The 23351-nt window shown below is 44.0% G+C and overlaps 1 protein-coding gene and 2 non-coding genes across 8 annotated transcripts in view; 1 reads left to right on the forward strand and 2 right to left on the reverse strand.

Moving 5' to 3' along the window:
- PROM1 (prominin 1) overlaps positions 1-23351 on the reverse strand; it is a 134326-nt gene that overhangs the window by 24221 nt on the left and 86754 nt on the right. For all 6 annotated transcript variants that reach the window (XM_078446252.2, XM_081795496.1, XM_081795495.1 and 3 more), the window contains 8 exons: positions 21285-21405; positions 19220-19283; positions 17712-17801; positions 12345-12562; positions 10198-10272; positions 7102-7165; positions 4073-4232; positions 1405-1557 (listed from right to left, as the gene is read on the reverse strand). In XM_078446252.2, the coding sequence (XP_078302378.2) occupies positions 1405-1557; positions 4073-4232; positions 7102-7165; positions 10198-10272; positions 12345-12562; positions 17712-17801; positions 19220-19283; positions 21285-21405 (945 nt within the window). The remainder of the gene's footprint in view (positions 1-1404; positions 1558-4072; positions 4233-7101; positions 7166-10197; positions 10273-12344; positions 12563-17711; positions 17802-19219; positions 19284-21284; positions 21406-23351) is intronic.
- On the reverse strand, positions 3806-3909 carry LOC132693424 (U6 spliceosomal RNA). Its single transcript, XR_009616807.1, has one exon. It is a non-coding gene; the product is annotated as a U6 spliceosomal RNA (small nuclear RNA).
- On the forward strand, positions 13912-14101 carry LOC132693496 (U2 spliceosomal RNA). The gene has a single exon (XR_009616863.2). It is a non-coding gene; the product is annotated as a U2 spliceosomal RNA (small nuclear RNA).

Genomic DNA, 23351 nt, shown 5'->3' on the forward strand with positions numbered 1-23351 from the left:
GCTGCATGAATTAATTTCTTAAGCGTAGCCATGTGAGCAAATAGGCTTTTCCGTGCACGGAGTTCTGTTCAACTTTGTCTAAATCTGGCAGACTCCTGTGTTGTTAGTTTTAAAGTTATTTGTAAAACTCTTGTGCCTTGATTTATGTGCCTTTCTTGGCTTGTTGTGCTATCCTGGAGCTGAAAGGTTTCAGGGCAAAGCTTTACAATCAGAGCTCATAAGTCTGATTCATTACTGTGGTGACCCAATGTTTGAAAAGGCACGTTAGTGCACGACAGTGGCTTGCGGCTTCTCCCAGCCTGGTACTAGTGACATAAGCAATGACAGCCATGGCTGAGGTGTTGATTCTCCATGGCTCCAAGGACTTGTTCCAAATCTTTACCTTGCTCTCCAAACCCATCACACTCCCTGCTGCCGATTCTTGATGTACTTATTGGAAAAGGAAATATCGGTTTGGAACCCACACGGCTTCCTCTCTGGGGAGCATTCAAAGCTTTAACCTCTGCCTCCGGGTTTATGTTTCTGGCTCCAAGTGCAGTCACACCCAGTTGGTGCCCTCTGCGCTCGTCACACCCTAGTAAAGATTTTTTACGTTTATTTGTTGTTGTTGTTTTTTTTAAAGTTTATTTATTTATTTTTTGTTAAAGGGTCAATTCTTTAAACAAATTTTTTTTACTCTTTATTTTTGAGAGAGAGAGAGAAAGACAGAGTGTGAGCGGGGGGAGGAGGGGAAAGAGAGAGAGGGAGACACAGAATCCGAAGCAGGCTCCAGGCTCTGAGCTGTCAGCACAGAGCCTAACGTAGGGCTCAAACTCATGAACCATGAGATCATGACCTGAGCTGAAGTCTAAATCTGGCAGACTCCCGTGTTGTCAGTTTTAAAGTTATTTGTAAAACTCTTGTGCCTTGATTTATGTGCCTTTCTTGGCTTGTTGTGCTATCCTCAACCAACAGAGCCACCAACTGGCGACCCTTGAAGTTTATTTATTTATTTTGAGAAAGAAAGAGACAGTGCGAGTGGGGGATGGACAGAGAGAAAGAAAAATCCCAAGCAGGCTCTGCACGCGGGGCTTGAACTCATGAACTGTGAGTTCATGACTTGGCCGGGAAACAAGAGTTGGACGCTTAACTGACTACGCCACCCAGGTGCCTTGACAATCTCTTTTCTAAGTCAAGTTTCCAGAGTTTCAAAGCAAACAAGCTGAAGAAACTGGTGACCACAGAGAACAGTGTCTGACACCAGGCCAATCCTCGGCAAGTTTCTGGTGAATAAATGGATGGATGGATGGATGGATGGATAATAATCCATAATGTGCAGCCCAGAGGCCACCAGATTCGTGTCATCAGTCTGCTCTTCTCCCCTCATTTCCACCCCCCACGTGGCAAGGAAGAGCAAACACTCACACCATGAGGAAGATGCCTCCGGTGTTTGAGACGCAGCCTCGTCTGGTCGGGGTGGCATTCCGGTCATAGCCACACGTGCCACACAGCAAGCCCAGGTAATAAAAAATCACGACGAGTGTCAGCAAACAGCAGACAACCAGGCCACCCAGCCACCTGGTGAAGCAAGCACAGTGTTATCATACATAAAAGAGGTGGCCTCACAATAACGCAAAAGCTATCGGACTGGGGCTGGAGCGATTGAGTGATACTTGGCAATCAAATACCTGATTGGCCCGCAGATTCCTCAGAGGGTGACGTTGTAGTGAAAAGATCACTTCCCACCCCTAGTCCTCCACCCCAGCCAGCAGGAAACCTTAATTTTTATCTTGGTTTTGAAGAGATCTAGCTCGCTCACTGGTCAGGAGAGACTATGGCTTCCTTCCCTTGCTTCATTTCTGCGGGGGTCCTAAGCAGGGCCCTTGCTCCATTCTCCAAAGCCACTGATAACAATACCCGTTTAAGACTTGGAAGTTCTGTCAAGTTTCCTGCTGCTGCGAGCGCTTATTGCGACGTTGATGACAACAGGCGGACAGGTCATGATCTGACAACAGATACAGAAATACCCAGCTCTTTTCCCGGGTCTTCCTCTAAAATGCTCTGTGGTTTCGGGAATATTTGGGAGGGGACCTTGCGTTCTTTGCTGAACCAGAAACTCTACATGGGGAATGTGCTGCATATCTTAGAATTTATGAGCATCCTAAATCAAGTGCCTGCAGAACGCAAATCTCAATTTCGTAATGGTCCTGCGAGACATTTTAGGATAATGGAGCCTCAATTAGGTCTTACTGGCATTCCCGGAAGGTACAACAACCTTTTCCAGCAGCCGAGGAGCGTTCAAGGGTAGAAATGCTGCCCAACCATTAAAACACTAAAAAATAAAGCGTTTACTTCTGCGACAAAAGCTGCCTCTGAAGCTTTTCATTAAATTAAGAGCAATCTCATTAATTGTAATGGCCACCTGCACCCTTTCTGTGGCATTTTATTCCAGATACTGGGGATGCCAAATTAAACAAGCCATGGAACCTGGCCTCAGAAATCTTTTACAGTGAATGCATGCTTCATCTGCTTAGTTAGATTTCCTTTAAAAGTAACCTTCTAGTCTCAGGGCAATGGGAGTGGACGTGTAGATAGTAGTTGTATCATTCTTTCCATTTGTGAAATTCTAACCTCTTAAGAGATTGTGAATTCATTGAGAAACGGTCTGTCTTTTTTTTTTTTTTTTAAGTTCATTTATTTATTTTTGAGAGAATCAGAGACAGCGTGAGTGGGGGAGGGGCAGAGAGAGAGGGAGAGAGAGAGAATCCCAAGTAGGCTCCGTGCTGCCAGCACAGAGTTGACGTGGGGCTTGAACTCATGAAACCATGAGATCATGAGATCATGAAACCATGAGATCAGCCGAGCTGAAACCAAGAGTTGGGACCCTTAACTGACTGAGCCACCCGGGCGCCCCAGAGAAAGGGTCTTCTTATGTTTGCCCTGATACCTGCTGGAGGGTCCCAGCCACACCGTAGGAAAATGGCTTACTAATTACAGGGCAATATAGACAGAGTATAGTCAGATGGGGATTGAAAACCCACCTCTGCCACACTGTTGTTGGCCTTTTGTAGGTCATTCTACTCCCCCGAGCCTCAATTTCCTTGTCTATGAAACAAGATTACAAATAGAACACAACCCTGGAGTCTTTTTCTTCTCTTTTCTTTTCTTTTCTTTTCTTTCTTCTTTTTTTTTTTTTTTTTTTGGTATTAAATGAGAAGTCACACGTATAGCACTTGGAGGGCACATTGTAACTGTTCCTGAAATGCTAGCAGTTATTATTTTATTTATTACTATTATTTTATTATTTACCTTGAGTTCTTGCATAATAAATAACCAAGCAGGACTGGAACTCTCTGGAATCTCCACGAGTTTGGACAGTAAGAACGATTCCCAAAGTGGTAGGGCGTGGGGCTGAGTGTTTCAGAGAGGACAGCACATCTTATATCTCGCATGGTCGTCGAATAACTCAAGTCTGCAAGCCTATTGTTCCCTGAGATGTCCACTGTCATCTCCAGGGCCCAGACCCCATCACTAACATTGTCTAGTGGGGCAATCAACAGCTGGGATCTAGAGCTGCTTACCTGAGGTCTCCAGCAAGCTCCTTATTTCAAGGATGTTTTTCTGTAAGAACCAACCTCTGTGTGTTTATTTTATAAGCCAACGAAAAGAAGAATATTATCCAAATGCCCTCCTTAATTACTTTAAGGCTTTAAAATTCTTTTCCATGTGTTAGATAATGATAACTAAGATTATAGAAGCCATTAATGACATAAAAATTGCAAAGTATTGACCACTTGGCTCAAGAACTTACAGTCTCCAATTAAAAAAACATACATAATACTCCATGATTTTGCATGCCATCCTTGTGCAGGGATGTTAATCTTCCCTGTATAGTTCCAATTTTAGTATATGTGCTGCCAGAGTGAGCACTCCAACTTTTTAAATAAACATAAACTAGGATTAACACATATCCGGTTACGGCTTCTTTGTACAATTTTCTCCCACAAGATGATCCTGCTTCTCATGTCAGATTTCTACCCTGTTCTAGAGCAAGGCTCACTCTCTAGTTTGCTAGCTCAAGGGGGGCACTCACCTGTACGAATCATACTCTTCCAACGTGGGTAAATTGCGGTGGATGTAAGTTTCAGTGTCATTAATGTAACCCATGAAATTCGACAGCTGATCCTGAATAGGAATCTGTTCGCCTATACTTTCAAGATCTGTACCAATGGAATTCAAGGTACTTTTGACATCTGAAAACAAAGATACCCAGGTTATGCATTTTCAAGCCCAGGGGAAACAGGCACTTTGTTTTGGAGCCAAAATGAAAAGCTTCAACCACTTTTAGTTTTCCCCATGTTATGTATGTGGTTAAAACATGAAAAGGTTCTACAACAAGCACGAATGTAGCCAAGACCATCAGAAAGCAATTACTCAACAAAACAGCAAGCTATGAGCGCTGACTTTAATGATATGGTGCTGAATTCAAGCCAGAGTTTTCTTCTGTTACTTACTTCACTAAAAAATAAAATGAATCTGATGATTAAAACTTATGGTGTGCCTACCATGGGCCACGCACTTTGATATAAATGTTAACTAATTTATTACACTGAAATAGATATTCTTATTCCCATTTTACCAACAGTGACCCTGAGGCCCATAGAGGTTAAATTACTTGCCCATAGGTCTTTTTTTTTCCAGAAAGCACTAGAAATGAAATTTAACCTTGGGTTCGTCTAACTCCAAAACTTCTGTTCAGTGATTTTGGAAAAAATAATTTAATAAGAAATAGCATTCAGGAATGCAGTAATTCGCCAGGACCAATTTTTTGAACAAGTGACCCCAGGGGATATTTTTCTTAAAATTTTATTTGACTCATACAAATTGAGACTTGTTAAAGTACATCTGTGTATCTCATATGCAGAGAGCAATTTATTCCCAGTGGTCAAAGAGTTTCTATTAATATCTACCCTAACCTTTCAGAGAGAAGGTAAGTTCCAATTTTTGGAAAGTGTTTGTCCCTTGTGACAGGTCCTGGGATCAAAGATACTCAGGACACGGGTGTCACTTCATTTAATGCTCACCTAGGTCTGAAGCTGGTGTTATCTCAACGTGTGATTTTCAACATGGATGTACTAAGAACATGCTAATCAGTTAAATATCCACCGGTCCTGGAAGGGAGATAAACCTCTTTGCAGCAGCAAAGACAAGGTTAGCTGTTCTCACAGTGTGATCCCAGGGCTCCTGGTGAACTTTGGGTACCGGGTAGCATGACCCATGATGGAGTTCCATAAAAGGGTGGGAATCTTTTTCAAAGTGTGCTGTTCACACAGATACGTTGAGACAGAGCTACTAGGAGGAGGCCATTATCCACAGTGGCTCAATTCTCCAAATGGATTGTGCACCCAAAGGCCTCAAGATCCTCAACAAGGTGACTCGGTGGGTCTCGTACTTAACTCTGGGATTTCTGGGAGTTTGTAGAGATGTGGTCTGCAGATTCCTCCTCTGAACACTTCCCGAAACTCAGAATGGGGTTCCTTCTGCTTCTCAGGCTGTCCTGCCCTCCCACACAACATGGCTCCCTGGCTTTGCCAGCTTGGGTGACTCTGTATGTGGCTGGCGTCCTCTCTCACTGAATGCTTCCCTCGGACCTCAGTTTTGATGTTGCTTCCTCCAGGAAGCCTTCTGCTACCCTCTCCCACCTTGGATCTCTTGCACGTATCCCATCATGTTACCAGAGTGTGATAACTGGCATCTGTATACATGCCCTGCTGAGCGGTAGGCAGGGCTCACGCTTTATTCGTCTCCCATTCCCAGAGCCCAGCAGAGCCTGGCACACAGTAGGCACTCAAAACAGGTGTGCAGGGTGGGACCGGATGATCAAAACGTGGGAGCTAAGGGTTTTTATTCATTTTGGAAGGGTACGAATCTAAGCAATTAATATTCAGGCTGATGGAGTGATATTCTCCCAGACCCGGGAAAACTCTGGCTTGTGTTTAGGCAATGACACCATGTGTGATGGGCCTCGCTCACACATACTGCACACCTTGCTTTGCCAGACTTACAAGGGAGGGCTGCATGTATTGGCAGAAGAGGTCCAGAAAGGGGAACAGAAAAAGTAAACACAGAAATTAGTAAGCAGGTGGCTATTAGATGTACAGCATGTGTTAGCCTTCAGACGCTAGCACAGGAAAGCGTGAACTTTGTCTTTAGTATCAGTATTTTCAAGTAGAATCTTAGATTAAACAAAAAGGAACCCACAAAACATCTAAAGCATTATGTAATAGGATAAAATACTTTTTACCCAAAGTCTTAATGGGTTGAAAGAACACTATTGGGGGGGAAAATCAAGTACTTCTAGCACAACATCTTAAAATCACTTGGTCAACAGATAAAAGGAAGCACAGAGAAGATGATTTAAAAGAAGAAGATCTTCCATAGCTTCAGAGATTTCTTCTTTAAGCAAAGAACCCACGTTTCTTGCCATTACTGCCCCCAAAACTACTTATACTGCACTGTTTCTCTGTACCTTCACCCCAAATACCATGACCTGAATACAACATACTTCAATCATTTAAGACTAGCAGAATTCTCTCAATATCAGTTGTCTTTCCAAAATCGTAAACAACCTTATAAGCCTAAAACACATTTATAGCAGCATCAGAAGGCAGATGTACATCTTCCTAAAAAGACAAAATCAATCCTTAAACATAGTAATTCTGGAAAAAAAATTTGATTTTATGTTCTTTTAGAACATATAATACTCTACAGTTTTTCCCTAGCGAAACCAGTCAAAATGTGACTTTCCAAACAATAGCTGTCTTTAGCGCTGACAGTTCACGATGAGGGCTCATCATTACAGTGTGGTCCTCAACCTTGCAGCCTCTGGCCAGCAGGACCATGTTAATCAGCGTTCAATAGGGTTACTATTTCTTAAGATCAAAATTGTGGTGTGAAAGTGGCACAATTAAAAAGCTCTGATTCTCATTTACTTTTCAAGATCAGTGAGAGGACTTTTTTAAGAGAGAAAAATAATACAGTTCTTAACAATACATTTTTTTGTCCTGATCATCCGTTTCTTAACAGAGAGAAAAAAAAAAAGGACTTCAAACTCTGACTCACCTGATATGATGTCTGTGGTTTGATTTTTCACCATCTCAGGAATATCATTAAAGGATTTATAGCCCTAAAAAATAATTCAAAGTAGATTGATGGACATAGTGAATGGGAGGGCAGTTAACGAGTACCCATTTTCTAGCTTAGTTTGGAGTAGAGAAGCAAACTAAAAATGAAACAGTCATCTTAAGGAGGAAATGATCACTATATGGTCATTAAAAGACTACAAAAAAGTTCCCCTTTAAAGAAGATTTTCTTTAAACTGTATCCACTGAAGTTCCCATGAAAAGTTTGTTACTTAAAAAAATTTTTTGGGGGGTGCCTGGGTGGCTCAGTCGGTAGAGCGTCCGACTTCAGCTCAGGTCATGATCTCACAGTCTGTGAGTTCAAGCCCCGTGTGGGGCTCTGTGTTGACAGCTCAGAGCCTGGAGCCTGCTTTGGATTCTGTGTCTCCCTCTCTCTCTCTGCCCCTCCCCTGCTCATGCTCTGTCTCTCTCTATCTCAAAAATAAATAAAAACATTAAAAAAAATTAAAAAAAAATTTTTAACGTTTATTTATTTTTGAGAGAGAGAGAAAGACAGAGACAGAGCATGGGCAGGGGAGGGGCAGAGAGAGAGGGAGACACAGAATCTGAAGCAGGCTCCAGGCTCTAAGCTGTCAGCATAGAGACCGATGTGGGGCTCGAACTCACATGTGAGATCATGACCTGAGCTGAAGTCGGACGCCCAACTGACTGAGCCAGCCAGGTGCCCCAAAAGTTTTTTACTTTTAAGCTTTTAACTTATCTATATTAGCGTTTCTCAATGGGGGGAAATTTTGTCCTCCAGGGGACATATGGCAATGTCTGGAGACATTCTGGTTATCACAACTGTGGCACTGTGTGAGCAAGGTCCCCTACCACGCACAGGACAGCCCCATAACAGAGAATTATCCAGCCCCAAGTGTTAATAGTGCTGAGGTTAAGAAACACCTGATCTGTACAGTGTACCATGTGCAGATATAACGTGAATTTCCAGAACTGGAATCGTAATTTCCAATGCAATTACGAACCAAAACTAGAGATCTCGTCTTACAGAAAACAATAATGCCCCAAAACACAGCTTATAGAGAATATAAATTATAGTGAGGCTCCAGTGAAAACAAAAACAGCAATGCCAAGCTCTGTCATTTTGGGGCTAAATCTGTGACGGGAAGAGGTCATTACTTCCCTCCAAGCAGCTCAACTAAATATACAGCTTTTCCTCTGGAAGAGGTTTAATTTGTGTTTCTTTACTGTCTGCTGGTGTATTTAGCCAACTGCTAGGGAATACGGTATCGATTACAACTTGTCATGGACTGAATGTCTGTGTCCACCTCCTCCGACAGTCAGCATCGTATGTTGAAATCCTAACCCCCTCCCACGTAAGTAATGGTATTAGGAGGTGGGGCTTTGGGGAGGTGATTCATTCATGTGGATGAAGCCCCGTGGATGGGATTAGTGCCTTTATAAAAGGGACCTCAGACAGCTGTCTTCACCACATGAAGATGCAATGAGAAAACAGCCGTCTGCAACCTGGGAGGGTCTCTCACCAGAACTCGATCATGCCGGCCCCCTGATCTTGGACATCTAGCTGCCAGAACTGTGAGAAATAAATTTCTCTTGTTTAGAAGCCAACCAGCCTATGATATTCTCTTACAGCAGTCCAGCGTAAGTTACAGACTTTATAAGATTTATGGTGCCAGCAAGTTTCCAGTTTAATCTAGAAGCACGAATGCCGTAAGAAGAACATCTACCACTTCTGTTTCCTCAACGGTGACTAAGTTCACAGCCTGTTTGGATTACTGTCCACCTGACCTTCTACATTTATCTGCAGTTGGACTTGTGGAGGCCCCCCACTGTAAGAGGTTTTATGGCCAGAGAGGGCCTTACAGATCTCCTGGTTCAATTCCCTCATTTAACAAATGAGGGGACACCAGGACAAATGACCAAGAGTTTTTAATGACTTGTTTAAGGGGACACTTAACTTTGTCAGTAGATGAGTATTTAACAGATGCCTGATGATCTTTTTATATCCCCTGCTAAAAGACATAGAGGCAAGAATAAAACTGTTCTCTCCCTTTCCTGCAGGCCCCAGCACTCTTGTTGAATCATAATCTACAATCTATTGTGCGCTCAATATATAGGTTGAATAAATAGCAATAATTGGTAGGCTACCAGGGAAATGATGATGCCCTAGACCAAAGTGGTCCCTGCCATTTTCAGGGTTTACACTCCAGTGGGACAATAGAAACATTAAAGCAATAATCACAGTCAGGAGGATGTTAACAGAGAATATCTGCTGTACTGTAGGAATGTATTAAAAAGGGTTTGACTTGGTCAAGATGCGCAGGAAAGGTCTCATTAAGAAAGTGATACCGAGGGGTGCCTGGGTGGCTCAGTTGGTTAAGTGTCCGTCCGACTTGGACTCAGGTCACGATCTCATGGTTCAGGAACTGGAGCCCCGGGTTGGGCTCTGTGTGGACAGTTCAGAGCCTGGAGCCTGCTTTGGATTCTGTGTCTCCCTCTTTCTCTACCCCTCCCCCACTCGCACTCTCTCTCTTTCTCAAAAATAAATAAACATTAAAAACATAATAAAAGAAAGAAGGAGATACTAAATGCTTTAAGTAGTTAGTATTTAGCAGCATAAGTAGTTCGGTGAAGGAGAGGGAGAAAGGAGAGAATGGTGGGCATAGCTCACAGCATGTGCAACTGTGCAGAAGGGGGAGGAGACAAAAGCAAGGGGAGTGACTCCCGGCACAGTGGGAGGGACCTTGCCTCAGAGTCAGTATGGGGTTCAGCACCACCCCTAGCAAATTCTGAATCCCAGGAAGGCGAGATCAGGTTTTGCTTTCTACCTCCAGCATGGTGCTGTGCACACAACAGATGCTTAATCCCAATTTCTCGAAGTGAAATGAGCAAAATTATCTGGAAGATAACAGTTATGTCCTTGGCAAACCCCTTTCCAAATTTTCACTGCTTTTTTGCGGTTACGTATTTTCTTATGTACTTGTCTACTCTTTAAAGTGATGTAAAATAAACTACAGTCTAAACTACTGTATTTTTTTTCCCCAAAAATACGTACCTGTTGAACCAGGCTGGACAAATTTGTTTGAAGAATATCATTAATCTTATCAATTGGCTTATCCAAAGATGGGAGCTGAAATTTGTAAAACAAAACATAAGGCAAAGTGGTTACTCCCAACATTATTTGTCATAAAAAGGGAGTCATCTTATATCCAAAGTCTCTATAGTCTCTTAAGAGATTTAAGTCTCTTAAGTCCCAAAATCTCTATATTTAACTTGCTTTTGAACAATAGAATATTTATTGGGGGGGGGATACATTTAGCTCAGGGTGGCCTCTACAAGCATCAAGTTTTAGATGTTTGGTAGGTTTCTGTTGCAGTTAGCTCAAAATGCAGGAAAGAAATTTAACACAGAGCGAATGTGGATGATCTCACAATTTCAGGTACCGAATACTGTTGAACAAAGTCGTAAATAATACAGGCAATAGTTATACTGGTGAGTGGTCTGGAATGAAGTTTCCATTATAGCATCATACCTGGGTTTAAAGTGTTCTGTCTCTTGCCAACCCTGAGACAAACATCATGGACCTTCTGACACGATGTACCAAGAAGGACACAATATCACTCTTGTGATACCCCCGGGAAACATGCATAACTCAAATCTAATCACGGGGGAACACCAGATAAACTTAAATCATGGGTCCTTCCATAAAACAAATGGCCTGTGGTCTTCAAAAATGTCAAAGTTAAAAAGGAAGAAGATAGGCTGGGGACGGTCCAAGATTGAAGGGCCTAAACAGACATGACAAGTAAAGACCAGGTGTGACTCTGGACCGGTGTCTAGACTGGAGAAAGAAAAACAGCTGTCAGTTTTTTAAAAACATCCAGAAAATTTGAATATAAACTATGGACTAGTCAGGAGTCTTGGGTCAGCATTACGTGTCCTAATTTTGATAACTGTCCAAAAGGTTGTGTACGTTTAGGAAATGCACAGAAATAGTTAGGGGTAAAAGGACATATTGTCCACAACTTATCGCCAGATGATTGAGAAAAACACAACATGCATCATACTTTATATGTATACATGATAATGAGTAGACGGGAGATACACAAATGGAGAAACAAAGAAAATATAAGGAAGCAAATGAAGCAAAATGGTGGCAATTGGCAAGTCAGAGTAAAGGGTGAAGGAGTTCCTCTTACCATCCTTGCAAATTTTCTGCATGTTTAAAAAGACAACAGAATAAAAAGTTACCTCCCTCCCCAAAAGACTTGAGTTCAAACAATTTCAATGCAAGTGAAAATCCCAGTCTCTGAAAAGCTATTCAATGGTGACCACAGTGATGGTGGTAGATATGTAGACACAGAGGCAGAAGATGAAGAGTCCGTAGTATTGGCCCATGAAATAGGAAGGTGAGAAGAGTAGATTTTATATATTAAAATATTATTTTAGAAAAAATGTGGCATGTATATACTGCTATCTCGATAAATTAAAAATCATGAGTAGATGTGATTATTTATCTGTATCTTGGGACTTTATATTTTCAAGATGCTCCAAATTCTTTTTTTCCCCCTAATTTTCTCTTTGGAATAGGAGAATTACTTCTATTTAGATATAAATGGTTAATGTAGTAGGCATGCCCTTTGAAAATATATTTTAATTTTTAGAAGTCTACAAAAACACACGCTTCTTTCTTTTTCTTTCTTTCTTTCTTTCTTTCTTTCTTTCTTTCTTTCTTTCTTTTAATGCTTATTTATTTTTGAGAGAGAAAGAGAGAAAGAGAGAGAGAGAGAGACAGAGCAGGAGCAGGAGAGGGGCAGAGAGAGAGGGAGACACAGAATCCAAAGCAGGCTCTAGGCTCTGAGCTGCAAGCACAGAGCCTGATGTGGGGCACGAACCCACAAGCTGCGAGATCATGACCTGAGTCGAAGTCGGATGCCTAACCGACTGAGCCACCCAGGTGCCCCTCTTTTTTCCTTTTAAAGCTGAATTCATTCTGGTAGCTTCCATCAAATCTATTGCAGAGAACACTTGAAAGGGGTTTCCCATTATCCTTTCTCTCCTGCTGCAGCCATGCCCATGTGGCGATCAGATAACCAGGACAGGCTGACAGACACCCAGGCCACTGTCCACTGGACAGGTGTACCCACACTGAGTCCTGCACGGTTGTCCCAAAGACACTGCTCCGTAGCAGAGTCCCCTCACCTGATCCATGTTGGTATTGTCATCCAGCTGGCTTAGAGACGTTCTGATGTTGTTGCAAGTGGTAGCCACTGGAGGTGCAGAGCACATGGGGTCATTGAGTGATTGTTCCAGGTCCCTTTTAACGTCACTGAGGCTGGTGTTCAGTTGTGCGCTTGACTTTTTCAGCTCCTTTAAGGTATTGTTCACATTCAATAGGGCTTCTTTGGTCTCTTTGATTGCTGTAGGAACACACCTTGCTTTAGAACAGAGGCACCCACCAGGCTGCCAATGGCAAAATTCCTTCTCATCTACCAGGTACCCTAAAGGAACTTGAGGTGAACTTCTAGATGACACTGGAAGGCAACCAGAGGAGCCTACGAGGGGAATATAGGCAACCAGAGGAGCCTAAGAGGGGAATATAGGGGAATATAGGGACATGCTTGGCTTCCTCAGCCAGCAACTCCAACCAGCTCAGCTTTCCCGCCTGCACGCTTTTCAGACAAAAAGAGAGAGCAAGAACCAACTCAGGGACACAACAGGGCATGTAGGTGTAGCATTAAGTGGCCTGCACAGGAGCAGTAACGGCAGGAAAAGGGGCTGTAGCCCCAACAAGCTGGCATCTTCAGCCCCGAGCAGTTTTGACGCACATAAACACTGATCACGCCCGGACCTAGCTTTGCTAGGAATACTCAAATAGCTGGAACCAAACACAGAGCAACAGTTCAAGAACGTGGTTTTGGATTCAGGCGGGTGTAGGTGCAGATCCCAGCTTTGCTATTTTCTGGTCACCGGAAACTGAATCCTGAATGTTCTTTAGCAATCTCCTCATCTGAAAATGGTGAAACCACCACCACAGTCATCATGAAAGGTGGGGGTCGGATCGATCAGAAGGAGCTCCTCCATGGCAGTGAGTCCATCGGTACTATGTGGGCAGCCTCACAGCCTAGGACACGTGCTTGCATTAGGAAATCCTTGATAACTGTTTGCTATCCTGGTTTTTCTGAGCTGCGGAGCTCTGTATTCATGGCCATGCAAAAGAGTATGGCAAAACACACTTCACATCACACAACACATACCTCACATTTTAATGTAGTTTACCTCTCCTAGTCCTTTCCATTTAGAGGCAAGGTAAATTTTTAAGGCAAGAAATAAACAATAACCTAAAATGATGGATAATAAAATAAATTGATGGTCCAGAATACGTGTGTCCATTGAAATGAGGTCTATAGGCATTCTGGGTTATGGGCACTATTCTGTCAGATCCGAGAAAGACTCAGAGGTAATAAATACACATTTTTCCCCAAAGGCTTCGAAGCATTTTATGTCTATAAAATATCTACTGGATCTGGGAGTCATTCCAGACCTAGTAAGATCACGTATATTATGCATCTGAAGTCACTGGAAAGATATTTCAGATTCTCAATTTTGGTTAATTAGCATTTTACCAGCTCATAGCACATTTCCTTTGTAGGTCCTGATCTGAAGCTCAAATAAGATTTACACAAATCAATATGCATGTTTCTGCTCTCTGCAAAGCCACTAAACACGGAAAGCTGCAAAGAATTTTAAGCAAAAAAATTGTCAAGGCATCGCGTCTCAGCCTTTTGGCTAAGATCCAGTGTAGTATCTGTTCTTAGCAGTTTCGTATCAGATATGTCCTCTGTCCGAGGGTAATAGATTAAATGGAGTTTTAGAGCAGGGAGATTGAAGAAGGGTTTCCTCTGTCTACTCCACACATTGACCTGGTCCTGCATTACCTCCAGGAGAGTGACCCCTCAAGGACAAAAATATATTGTCAAAGCAGTTTATTAAGCATACTTTTAAAAGCTCTGACAACACCAGAAGCTGAACTGTGATTTACTCAGGTTGTCTTAAAGACAAATAAAACTTTAACCCTATTGCAGGAAGCACTGAAGAGAAAAATAAAATCTGCTTTAATTGCCTTTAATCCAGAGAGAATTCTAATTCAAACATTGAAGATTGGGCAAATGATGGGCCACAAAGTAAAGGTACATGCCAAGCACATTACATCATTTGTATATTTTTGCACAGAATTTACCATCACATAATTTTGGAGCTGGAGGAGATCTTGGAAGACCAATTTTCCAAATGCCTGGCATCATCCCGTGGCCACAGCACACTCAAACTCCAGATTCCTAACTCCTCTCCCAAAGTTACTCTGTGCTGTCTTTCCATGGACGGCACAGAAACACCCTACATCTTAACACTCTCAAATGTACCCAAATACCATCTAGTGCAGACCAGGCAACACAGGCTTTATAGGCAGACCCGCATCTGAATCCCAGTCCACCATTTCCCAGGTACCTGGTCTTGGACAAGTTACATCATCTCTGAGCCTTACTGTCTTGAGTTGGTACAATGGAGGTGACTATACCCATTGCACAGAGCTCTTGGGAGCACTAAGAGGGTTTAGGAAAAGTACCTGCTATGTGGCAGGCCCTTAACACTCAAAAGCTTTCTAAATACTACTTTATAGCCAATCATTTCTACAAAAACTTGCTGTGGACTTTGGTGGTTGGCATCTCGGAAACCATGTCACCTGTCTCCCGTGCTGCAGCAGACTTGTGTTTCAATCACATGGGTCCCACCTCTGGCTTAAGGAGGGGGCCTGACTACCTCTAGCCAAACCACTTCCCCTGTGTAGCACTGGTCCACAGATGGCCGTAGAAACCCAGATGGCCCAACTGGAGGGAAATCTGGTTGAGGAGGAGTAGTGATGAGGCTGGTGTCAGCCCTCTTGCAACTACAGGGGGAGTTTGCATTAGAGTGATATAGGCGTTATAGAGAACAGCTGGGTGGAGAGAATCTCACCACTAGATCAAGCCTTACCTGAAGCCAGATATCAGTTACATGAGCAAATAATCCACTTACTTCAAAGCCAGATAGAGACAGATGTTCTATATGTGTCAGGGAAATGGCACATAGTTACTCAAGAGATATTAAAATAAGACAAGACAGATGACTGGAGACATCTGACTGTCAATGTCACAGAGCCAGCCCACATCATCTTCAATCCATTGGTGAAGACACACAAGGCTATGATGAGGGGACATGGCGGATCATCAGCAAGAGCAATGCCAGAGATGTGGGCAGTGGAAGGTTGGCATTTTTCAGGAGTGATGGTCCTCCCAGTGAGGGAATGAGGAGCCAACAGACCCTTACCTCCTTCCGTAGTCTGACCCTGGTGGTGATGTAATATCTCCTACTAACCACAGGACAGGGCAAGAGCATGAAGGCTCCTTGACAGTGCTGAACCCCCGAATCCACCAACCTTGGAACTGCCATACCTGCAATATCTTGTCCTGTGTGATAGGCTTCCTGTTGTTTACGCCACTCCAACGATCTTTGGCATTGATAGCACATCAATGGCACCTCCCAAAGATCTCTAAGTGTAAGAACTGTCTGCAAAGTTCCCAAAGCAAATGAAAACAACCGTACCCTGATTTGAATAGATAGATATATCCATAAAGCACATCGAGGGCAACTAAAAAAAATCAAATGATTACAGACATTAAAAGTAAAAGATCAGGAAGCTCATGAAGTCGAAAGGAGTTGCCTCGCAACTGAGGCAGGACTACGGAAGAATATAATCCATTTTCTACTCTATAACCAGTGAAGTTACAGGATTCCAAACTTGGAAAATGAAGGTAAGGGCTTCAGGCCTTTCTTTATACGTTCCAGAAATGAGAACCTACTCCAGGCCAGACACTCTGCTGGGCTGTCCCCAGACACAAGTTAGGGGAATAGAGACATGAGCAATATCAACACGTCTTGCCCTTAAGGAGCCCGTTGCCTATCAAAGGTGGGGGGTGGGCAGGTAGGGGGCGGTGCTGTAAATACCACAAATGAGCTGTACGTTTAGGGTCACAAGGTGAGGAGCAGAAATTAGGAGGTTGTCATGCTCTGGGACGGGAAAAGGAGACATGAGGTGAAGCGTGCAGAGAACAGAACACTTAGCTGTGGTTTGGTATGTAGTAAGAAGATGTTGGGAAGGTCCTGTGGCACTTCACACAGAGAAAGCACACGCAGTAAAAGGGTCTGGGAGGGAATGATGCCTTTGGAGACCCACAGAAGAATAATACTGAGGTTCATGGCTTGGAATGGAAGGTTTGGGGGCTGGAGGCTTGAGACAAAAAATGATTGGAATGATAGGCAGGGGCCAGGTTTGGAAGGAAGGCAGGAAGGGAGGGAAGGAGGGAGGGAGGAAGGAAGGGGCTACATGTAAAACTCTAAGAAAGGAAGGCAGGAGGCATGGATGCTTGCAGTCACATCCCTTCTCTGGGCCTCAGTTTCCTTGCATTGGTAGGACATGGTTGGTGATGCGGAGAACAGGTGTTGGGCGGGGGGGAGGGGAGCATCTAAGGCATCAACAGCAGAGGTCACACCTTCAGTTGCAGGTAGACCTTTTGCAGGGCCAAGGAGAGAGCAAGGAAAGACTGATCAGTTGGTTAAAAGTAATCTTACCAACTCCTGGCCTGTTCTGCACATCACCCTGTTTCCATACATCACCTGAGTCTTTGAACTCTTAAGTGGGGGGTGTCAGGGAGGAACGCCAAAACGAGCGGGCATAATTTTCTCACTTCTACACTGTTCCTTCCTTTGTGGGCTGTCTTCTCAGGAATACTGGCTCATGACAGCCACATTCATGGTGGCTGAATGACGAATGTGGCAAGTAGGTGACATTGTCCTCTCTATGAAATACTAAGCACAGACATCTCCTCAACATTTGGAAGCATCTAGGAGAGCTTTGACTCACTGCAATTGAATATGTAGTTTCTTCAAATCCGCACATCTGCTCACTTATATCACTGTCTGTGGTGTCTTAGAAAGTGTGCAGATTCTTCTTTCCCAAAGGTGGTTTTTTCCAGGGAAAAGGAAAGAGTAACCAATAGACCCCACCCCCACCCCAGACCTAAAATTCTCTAGGCTGCTCATCTTCTATAGCAAGAGCCCACAAGCTTTTTCTGTAAAGGCGCAGAGAATAAATTGTTAGGCTTTGTGGTCCACGGGGTCCTGCCAATGTTCAACTCTGCTGTCAGCCACAGTGTGAAAGCCACCTTAGATGCCACCTCACCAGAGGAGCGGGGCTGCCTTTCTAGAACTGTATTTACGAAAAGACGTGGCAGGCTCCTATCGGATTCTGCTGTTGTTATTTCAAAGGACTTTGAGATAATGAGTACAACTTCTCAGGCACAAGCTTTTTAAGCAAACAAACCAACAAGCCACACCATTGCCACGGCGTGTGTCTGGACTTGGCCTGTGGGCATGTCTGCATCCAGGAAAAATGAGAAAAGGGGAGCGGGATCCTGGGAAGCCAGAGACCTCCAGGGGGAATATTCTCTCACCCATTTCCGTCACGGTGCTTACCTTCTGCCATGGCTTTGATGTCATCAAGCGCGGGGATCACTTTAGGTCTCAGCTGTTCGTGAATTCCGCCTCCTAGCAATGATTTAACATCTAAATCCCAAGAAGCAGAAGGGGCTATGAGGGTAGGATCCACGAATTTCTGCCCCCCCACCCCTTACCTGCATTCTCCTCCCCCTGTGGGATTTCCTTTCCTAGAAAGTCATCCATCTGTGGTCTCGCCTGCCCCGAAGGCCCCTTTTTTTCGTCCTCCACCCCACCTACGTGCTGATTCTTGCCGAGATTTTCTTCACGCTATTCAAAGTTCCCACACCCGCAGTTCCCATACCTGCGGACTCGGCATTTAAACGCGCAGGTGTCCCCGGCTCTCCGGAAGTTCAGACTATGCATGTTTAGCCTTTACGAAAGATCTACGTTAGTACCAGTTTTCACTAAGGTAAAGGATTTTTGCTTTGATGAAAACATCGCTCATCGCTGGTTTTGCAGCGAAACGAGCCCAGAGACAGCAAGAGTGGCGCCCCCCAGCGCCTTCCGCGGGAACCACACCCAGCATCTCAGGCGCAAGCACCAGAGCTCGGAGCCGTGTCTGTGAGCATCTGGGCTGTATCTCCATCAGTCGTATGCATCCGTTAGCAAGATGTGTCCCATGGTATCAGGAAAGCCTAAGAGAGGTGATTTTGGGGGTCTGGGAACGCTCAAAACATTTCCCGTATAAATTAACGGTAATCGTTTCTTTGCTTTATGCCATTTTTGGTTTATAAAAGTATTCACAGGAATGCTCAGCATTCGGTTAGCGGTTAGCGCGGGCGGGGGCGGGATCTGTCCTGGGAACACAATGTTGATGAAGTTGAGCTGCAACCGTTATCTCTAATCTTTCCAGCAAGGCCCGGGGTTCCCAACATCGGCACTATCAATGTCTTGAGCTGGATAATTGGTTGTGGGGGCTGTCCTATGTGTCGTAGGGTGTCCGGATGCATCCCTGGCCGCTACCAACAGGTGCCAGTAGCTCTGTCCCCACCCTCACTGTAGGGACAACCAGAATGTCTCCAGATGTTGCCACATGTCGCCTGGAGGGCAAACCAGCTCCTGGTTGAGAACCACTGAGCCAGGCTGTGTGTGAACTCCTCGCGGACCCGCAGGGACCAGCACTGCCCGCCCCTCGATTTCTGAAGCCCACTGGTTTCTCTGGGGAGCCCACTGCTGTCTGTAACAAGGGACCTGACAGAGACCCATCTCCTCTGTCACAAGGGGAATGAAGAACAAACACTTCTGACTAAAGAAAGCAAAAGCATTTTTACAATAAAAGCTGGGCTTTACTCATCAGGTAACAAGCTGCAAATTGTCACTGTTGGGAATTGTTCTGTTTTGCTCCAACTTTCATGAAGAAATTGTAGACATCGCATACTTTATCCCTTAGCCCATGTTTTATGGGAGATGGTCCTCGCATCTTCTAGCCAAAACAAACAAACAAACAAACAAATGAATTCGAGGCAATTTTAAGTCTTACTCACTATCCAGATCTGAGAATGCCTTTTCCTTAGTGGTGGTGTACTGGCTCAGGATATAGCTGATTTCCTAAAAAAATAAAATAAAATAAAGTAAAATTGCTTTATTCTAAAGTTCAAAGCCACAGTAAAAAGAGATTTAACATACAAAAACTACCCTGAATCCAAACATGAAAAAAAATAAAGCAGGTTCTTAAAGATGCTTATATGTTCTGATACCCAGACTTCCTAATAACACTCCAAAACTTCTTGGCTCAGGAAGCATGATTTATACTTTCTCCTGATTCTGAGAGTCTGGGCGGGGCCGGCTCCCCTGGGGACAAATGGGCCCCTCTCCTGACATGGCCTCTCATCTTCCAAGTGGCCAGTCTGGGTGTTTTCACATGATGGTCCTGGCAGCAAGGGAATGAGAGCGAACACTGCAAGGTCTCTGGGAGCTTGAGGCCAGGGTCACGTGCACTGCGTTCTTCTTGCCACGGCAAGTCACAGGCACAGACCAGATTCAAGGGGTTGGAAACAGATCCACCTCTCTCTCTTTTTTTTTTTATGTTTATTTATTTTTGAGAGAGACAGAGTGTAGGGCAGGGGAGGGGCAGGGAGAGAGGGAGACACAGAATCCGAAGCAGGCTCCAGGCTCCGAGCTGTCAGCACAGAGCCCGACGTGGGGCTCGAACTCACGAAGCATGAGATCATGACCTGAGCCGAAGTCGGCCGCTTAACTGACTGAGCCACTCAGGTGCCCCTAGTTCCAACCACATTTTAAAAAACTGATACAATATTTAATGTGTTAGTATTGTTTTGGTAGCCTAAACTTAGAAGAGTGCATTTCTGTGTGAAAAAGCCCATGGATCCTAGTGGGCTCTGATTAGTGAATTCAACAGGAGGGCATCCTTCTGCACATTCTGGTACCCATCAGCCCAGCATCAATTATTTAAGCTGCTTTCTGCTCAGATGTCTTTAAAAACAGTATTTTGTACAGGCAAGACATTAACATGCTTCTGCAATACAGAAAAAAATGTGCCCTCCAGCCATCCTGTTCCCCTTCTCCCCAAAACAACTTCTGAGTGTGCGTGTATGTGTGTGTTCATGCGTGTGTGTGTGCATGTGTGTGCATATGCATGCGTGTGTGTGTGTGCATGCATGTGTCTCAGTGTCCCCTTCCCGAGGAATTCTACACAACTATACAGATATTAGCAAATGGGTATTTATAAAGCAGAACATTTTCATGACAAGAGTAACTGCACACAAATGGCAGGTATTCCCAAAGGGAAAGGACAATAGCACCCAGATTTTTCTTTTTAAAAAAATCACTGGGGCGCCTGGGTGGCTCAGTCGGTTAAGCAGCCGACTTTGGCTCAGGTCATGATCTCGCGGTCCGTGAGTTGGAGCCCCGTGTCGGGCTCTGTGCTGACAGTTCAGAGCCTGGAGCCTGTTTCAGATTCTGTGTCTCGCTCTCTCTGATCCTCCCCCGTTCATGCTCTGTCTCTCTCTGTCTCAAAAATAAACGTTTAAAAAAAAATAAAAAATAAAAAAAATCACGAGACCCTTAAGATAGTTAAGCAGTTTTATAGTAAGTATTATAGTCTTATGTTATACCTTAAAATAATTAATTTTTTTTAAAGTTTATTTATTTATTTTGGGAGAGACAGAGACAGTGTGAGTGGGAGAGGGGCAGAGAGAGAGGGAGAGAGAGAATCCCAAGCAGCCTCTGCACTGTCTGCACAGAGCCCAACATGGGGCTCGAACCCACAAAACCACGAGATCACGATCTGAGCCAAAACCAAGAATCAGATGCTTAACCGGCTGAGCCACCCAGGAGCTCCTGTTGTACCTTAAAATAAAGTAAAATAAATAAAATAACAAAATAACGACACCAGTTCTGCAATTACGCTTTTATACTCTTTTGAAAATCACTTGCTGGGCCTTTATTTCCTCATCTGTAAGATGAGGATAGCACCTGTCTATGCTGATTTACTGGGTCTCTAGACATCCAAAGGGGGTCCCAGATACATACAGGGGCTCTGAGAGGCCCAAACACAAAGCATCACGGATGTACAAGTGTGGTTTTTACCGCTGGAGCTCCGTTCAGGAGAGTTCTCAAGTCTCTGAAGTTGCTGTCTGCCAGTTTCCGAGTCTTTTCGATCTGGGCCCTCAGGTGGTGGTTTGCCACAAAACCATAGATGATACCAATGCTGCAGGAAATGAAGAAGAGAACAGAAGAGCATTCAGTGTGTGACCCGTGGTCACCTGGCCAGGCACAGAGCAGCTCTGTAGATGGGAGGGGAGCAGGGCTTCTGAGCAGAGGCCCCATGACGGCAGGACCCTCCTCCCCACCAGGCCCTCTTCCCCTGCCACAGCCTTCCTGCCAAGATCCCATAATCCAACATGTGGGCCACAAAACAGGACTCGGTCCTCTTGGAGGAGGCACATACCCGTTTAAGATATGCTGTTCTGTTGAATAGGAAATCTTATAAATGGAACAATGTTCCCAAGAAATTGTGGAGGAAACAGAAGGAACAAAGGTTATAAGACAGAGCGCGTCAGAGTCCCATTCCTGCACACATGTGAATATGGCGGTACATCCTCCTGCACAGTGCACGCATAAACGCACCTCCCATGCATACCTCTGCTCCCTCCAAAGGCAGGGATCTCTCTAATTGTCTCTATTAGTTTTATTTTACAGGTTAAAAAGAAACATGAGTTACTTTAGTATTAAAATGCCACATGAGAAGCTGTAAACAAAGCATACATACTGTATCGTTCTATTTTATATAATGTACCACCTCGAGAAAATGATGGTGCTAAAACTCAGTGGTTCTGTTTGGGGAGGGGTGGCTAATGACATCATCTGCACGTTCATGACATGGAAGTTGATGCCTACGTACTTATGATATGGATGCTCCAGTCTATGTAAAATAGACTTAAATAAAAGAGTTTAAAAAACACTATGAAAGGCATTGCTCATGGAAAGCTACTGTACATGAAAATTAAAAGCAGAGTTTTCAATTCATCTAAGATGTCTGCATTTGATCACTTTAAGTGTTCTTTTTTTTTTTAGCGTTTATTTTTGAGACAGAGAGAGACAGAGCATGAATGGGGGAGGGTCAGAGAGAGGGAGACACAGAATTGAAACAGGCTCCAGGCTGTCAGCACAGAGGGGCCCGATGCGGGGCTTGAACTCATGGACTGTGAGATCGTGACCTGAGCCGAAGTCGGCGCTCAACCGACTGAGCCACCCAGGCGCCCCACTTTAAGCGTTCTTAATGCTAACTAGTTACTAACAATCTCCTGACTTAAGTTAATTTGACCAGCTGGTTTTTGTGTCGGAGCCTTCCAACGTTAAAATGTTACATTGAAAATTGGGAATTACTAAGGCTCTTCTGTATTTCACCACTAGATGGCAGCAAGGAATTACACAAACTCCTAACAGAACAGTAATCAACCTACAGAAATGTACAACAAATCTTTTGTTTGTAACTATCCGGTGGAAGATGTGGATGTTTCCAGAACAAAGTTTTGTAAGTAACAGACAAACACTGTGGCCAAGTGTCTGTTTTTTTGCACCCAGAGTCCCATGTTCTCAGGCAACTTCTCCATCTTGGGAAATGGGGATAATCATTCACCCTATATATAGTCACGATTCATTCCAAACAGCATTGGTTCATTGCTGGTCTCACATAAAACGTATTTGCCCTGAGCAGTATTACACAGGTACATTACGTTTGCCAAATGAAGCCAAAAAAAGTCTGTAAGAATACAGTGTTGAAAAGTATTTCTTATGGTTAACAAGTTGCCATGGAACGTGTACTGGAGTAGGAACATGAGACTCGGGTTCTAGTCCTTCTACTGCCAGTAACTTACACTGTGGGAGCTTGGGAAAGTCACTTTCCTTCTCTGAGTTTCAGCCAGTACTGCAAAACTGAAAATTAAACTGGATAAGTACTTCTCTTGTTGCAAAGGAGAAGGGTAATGGATGTCCACAAGTTCTCCAGGACTTTTTTTTTTTTAATGTTTATTTATTTTTGAGACAGAGAGAGACAGAGCATGAACGGGGGAGGGTCAGAGAGAGAGGGAGACACAGAATCTGAAGCAGGCTCCAGGCTCTGAGCTGTCAGCACAGAGCCTGACGCGGGGCTCG

Source organism: Panthera onca, chromosome B1, assembly GCF_046562875.1.
Source record: "Panthera onca isolate mPanOnc1 chromosome B1, mPanOnc1 haplotype 2, whole genome shotgun sequence".
Lineage (NCBI taxonomy): Eukaryota > Metazoa > Chordata > Mammalia > Carnivora > Felidae > Panthera > Panthera onca.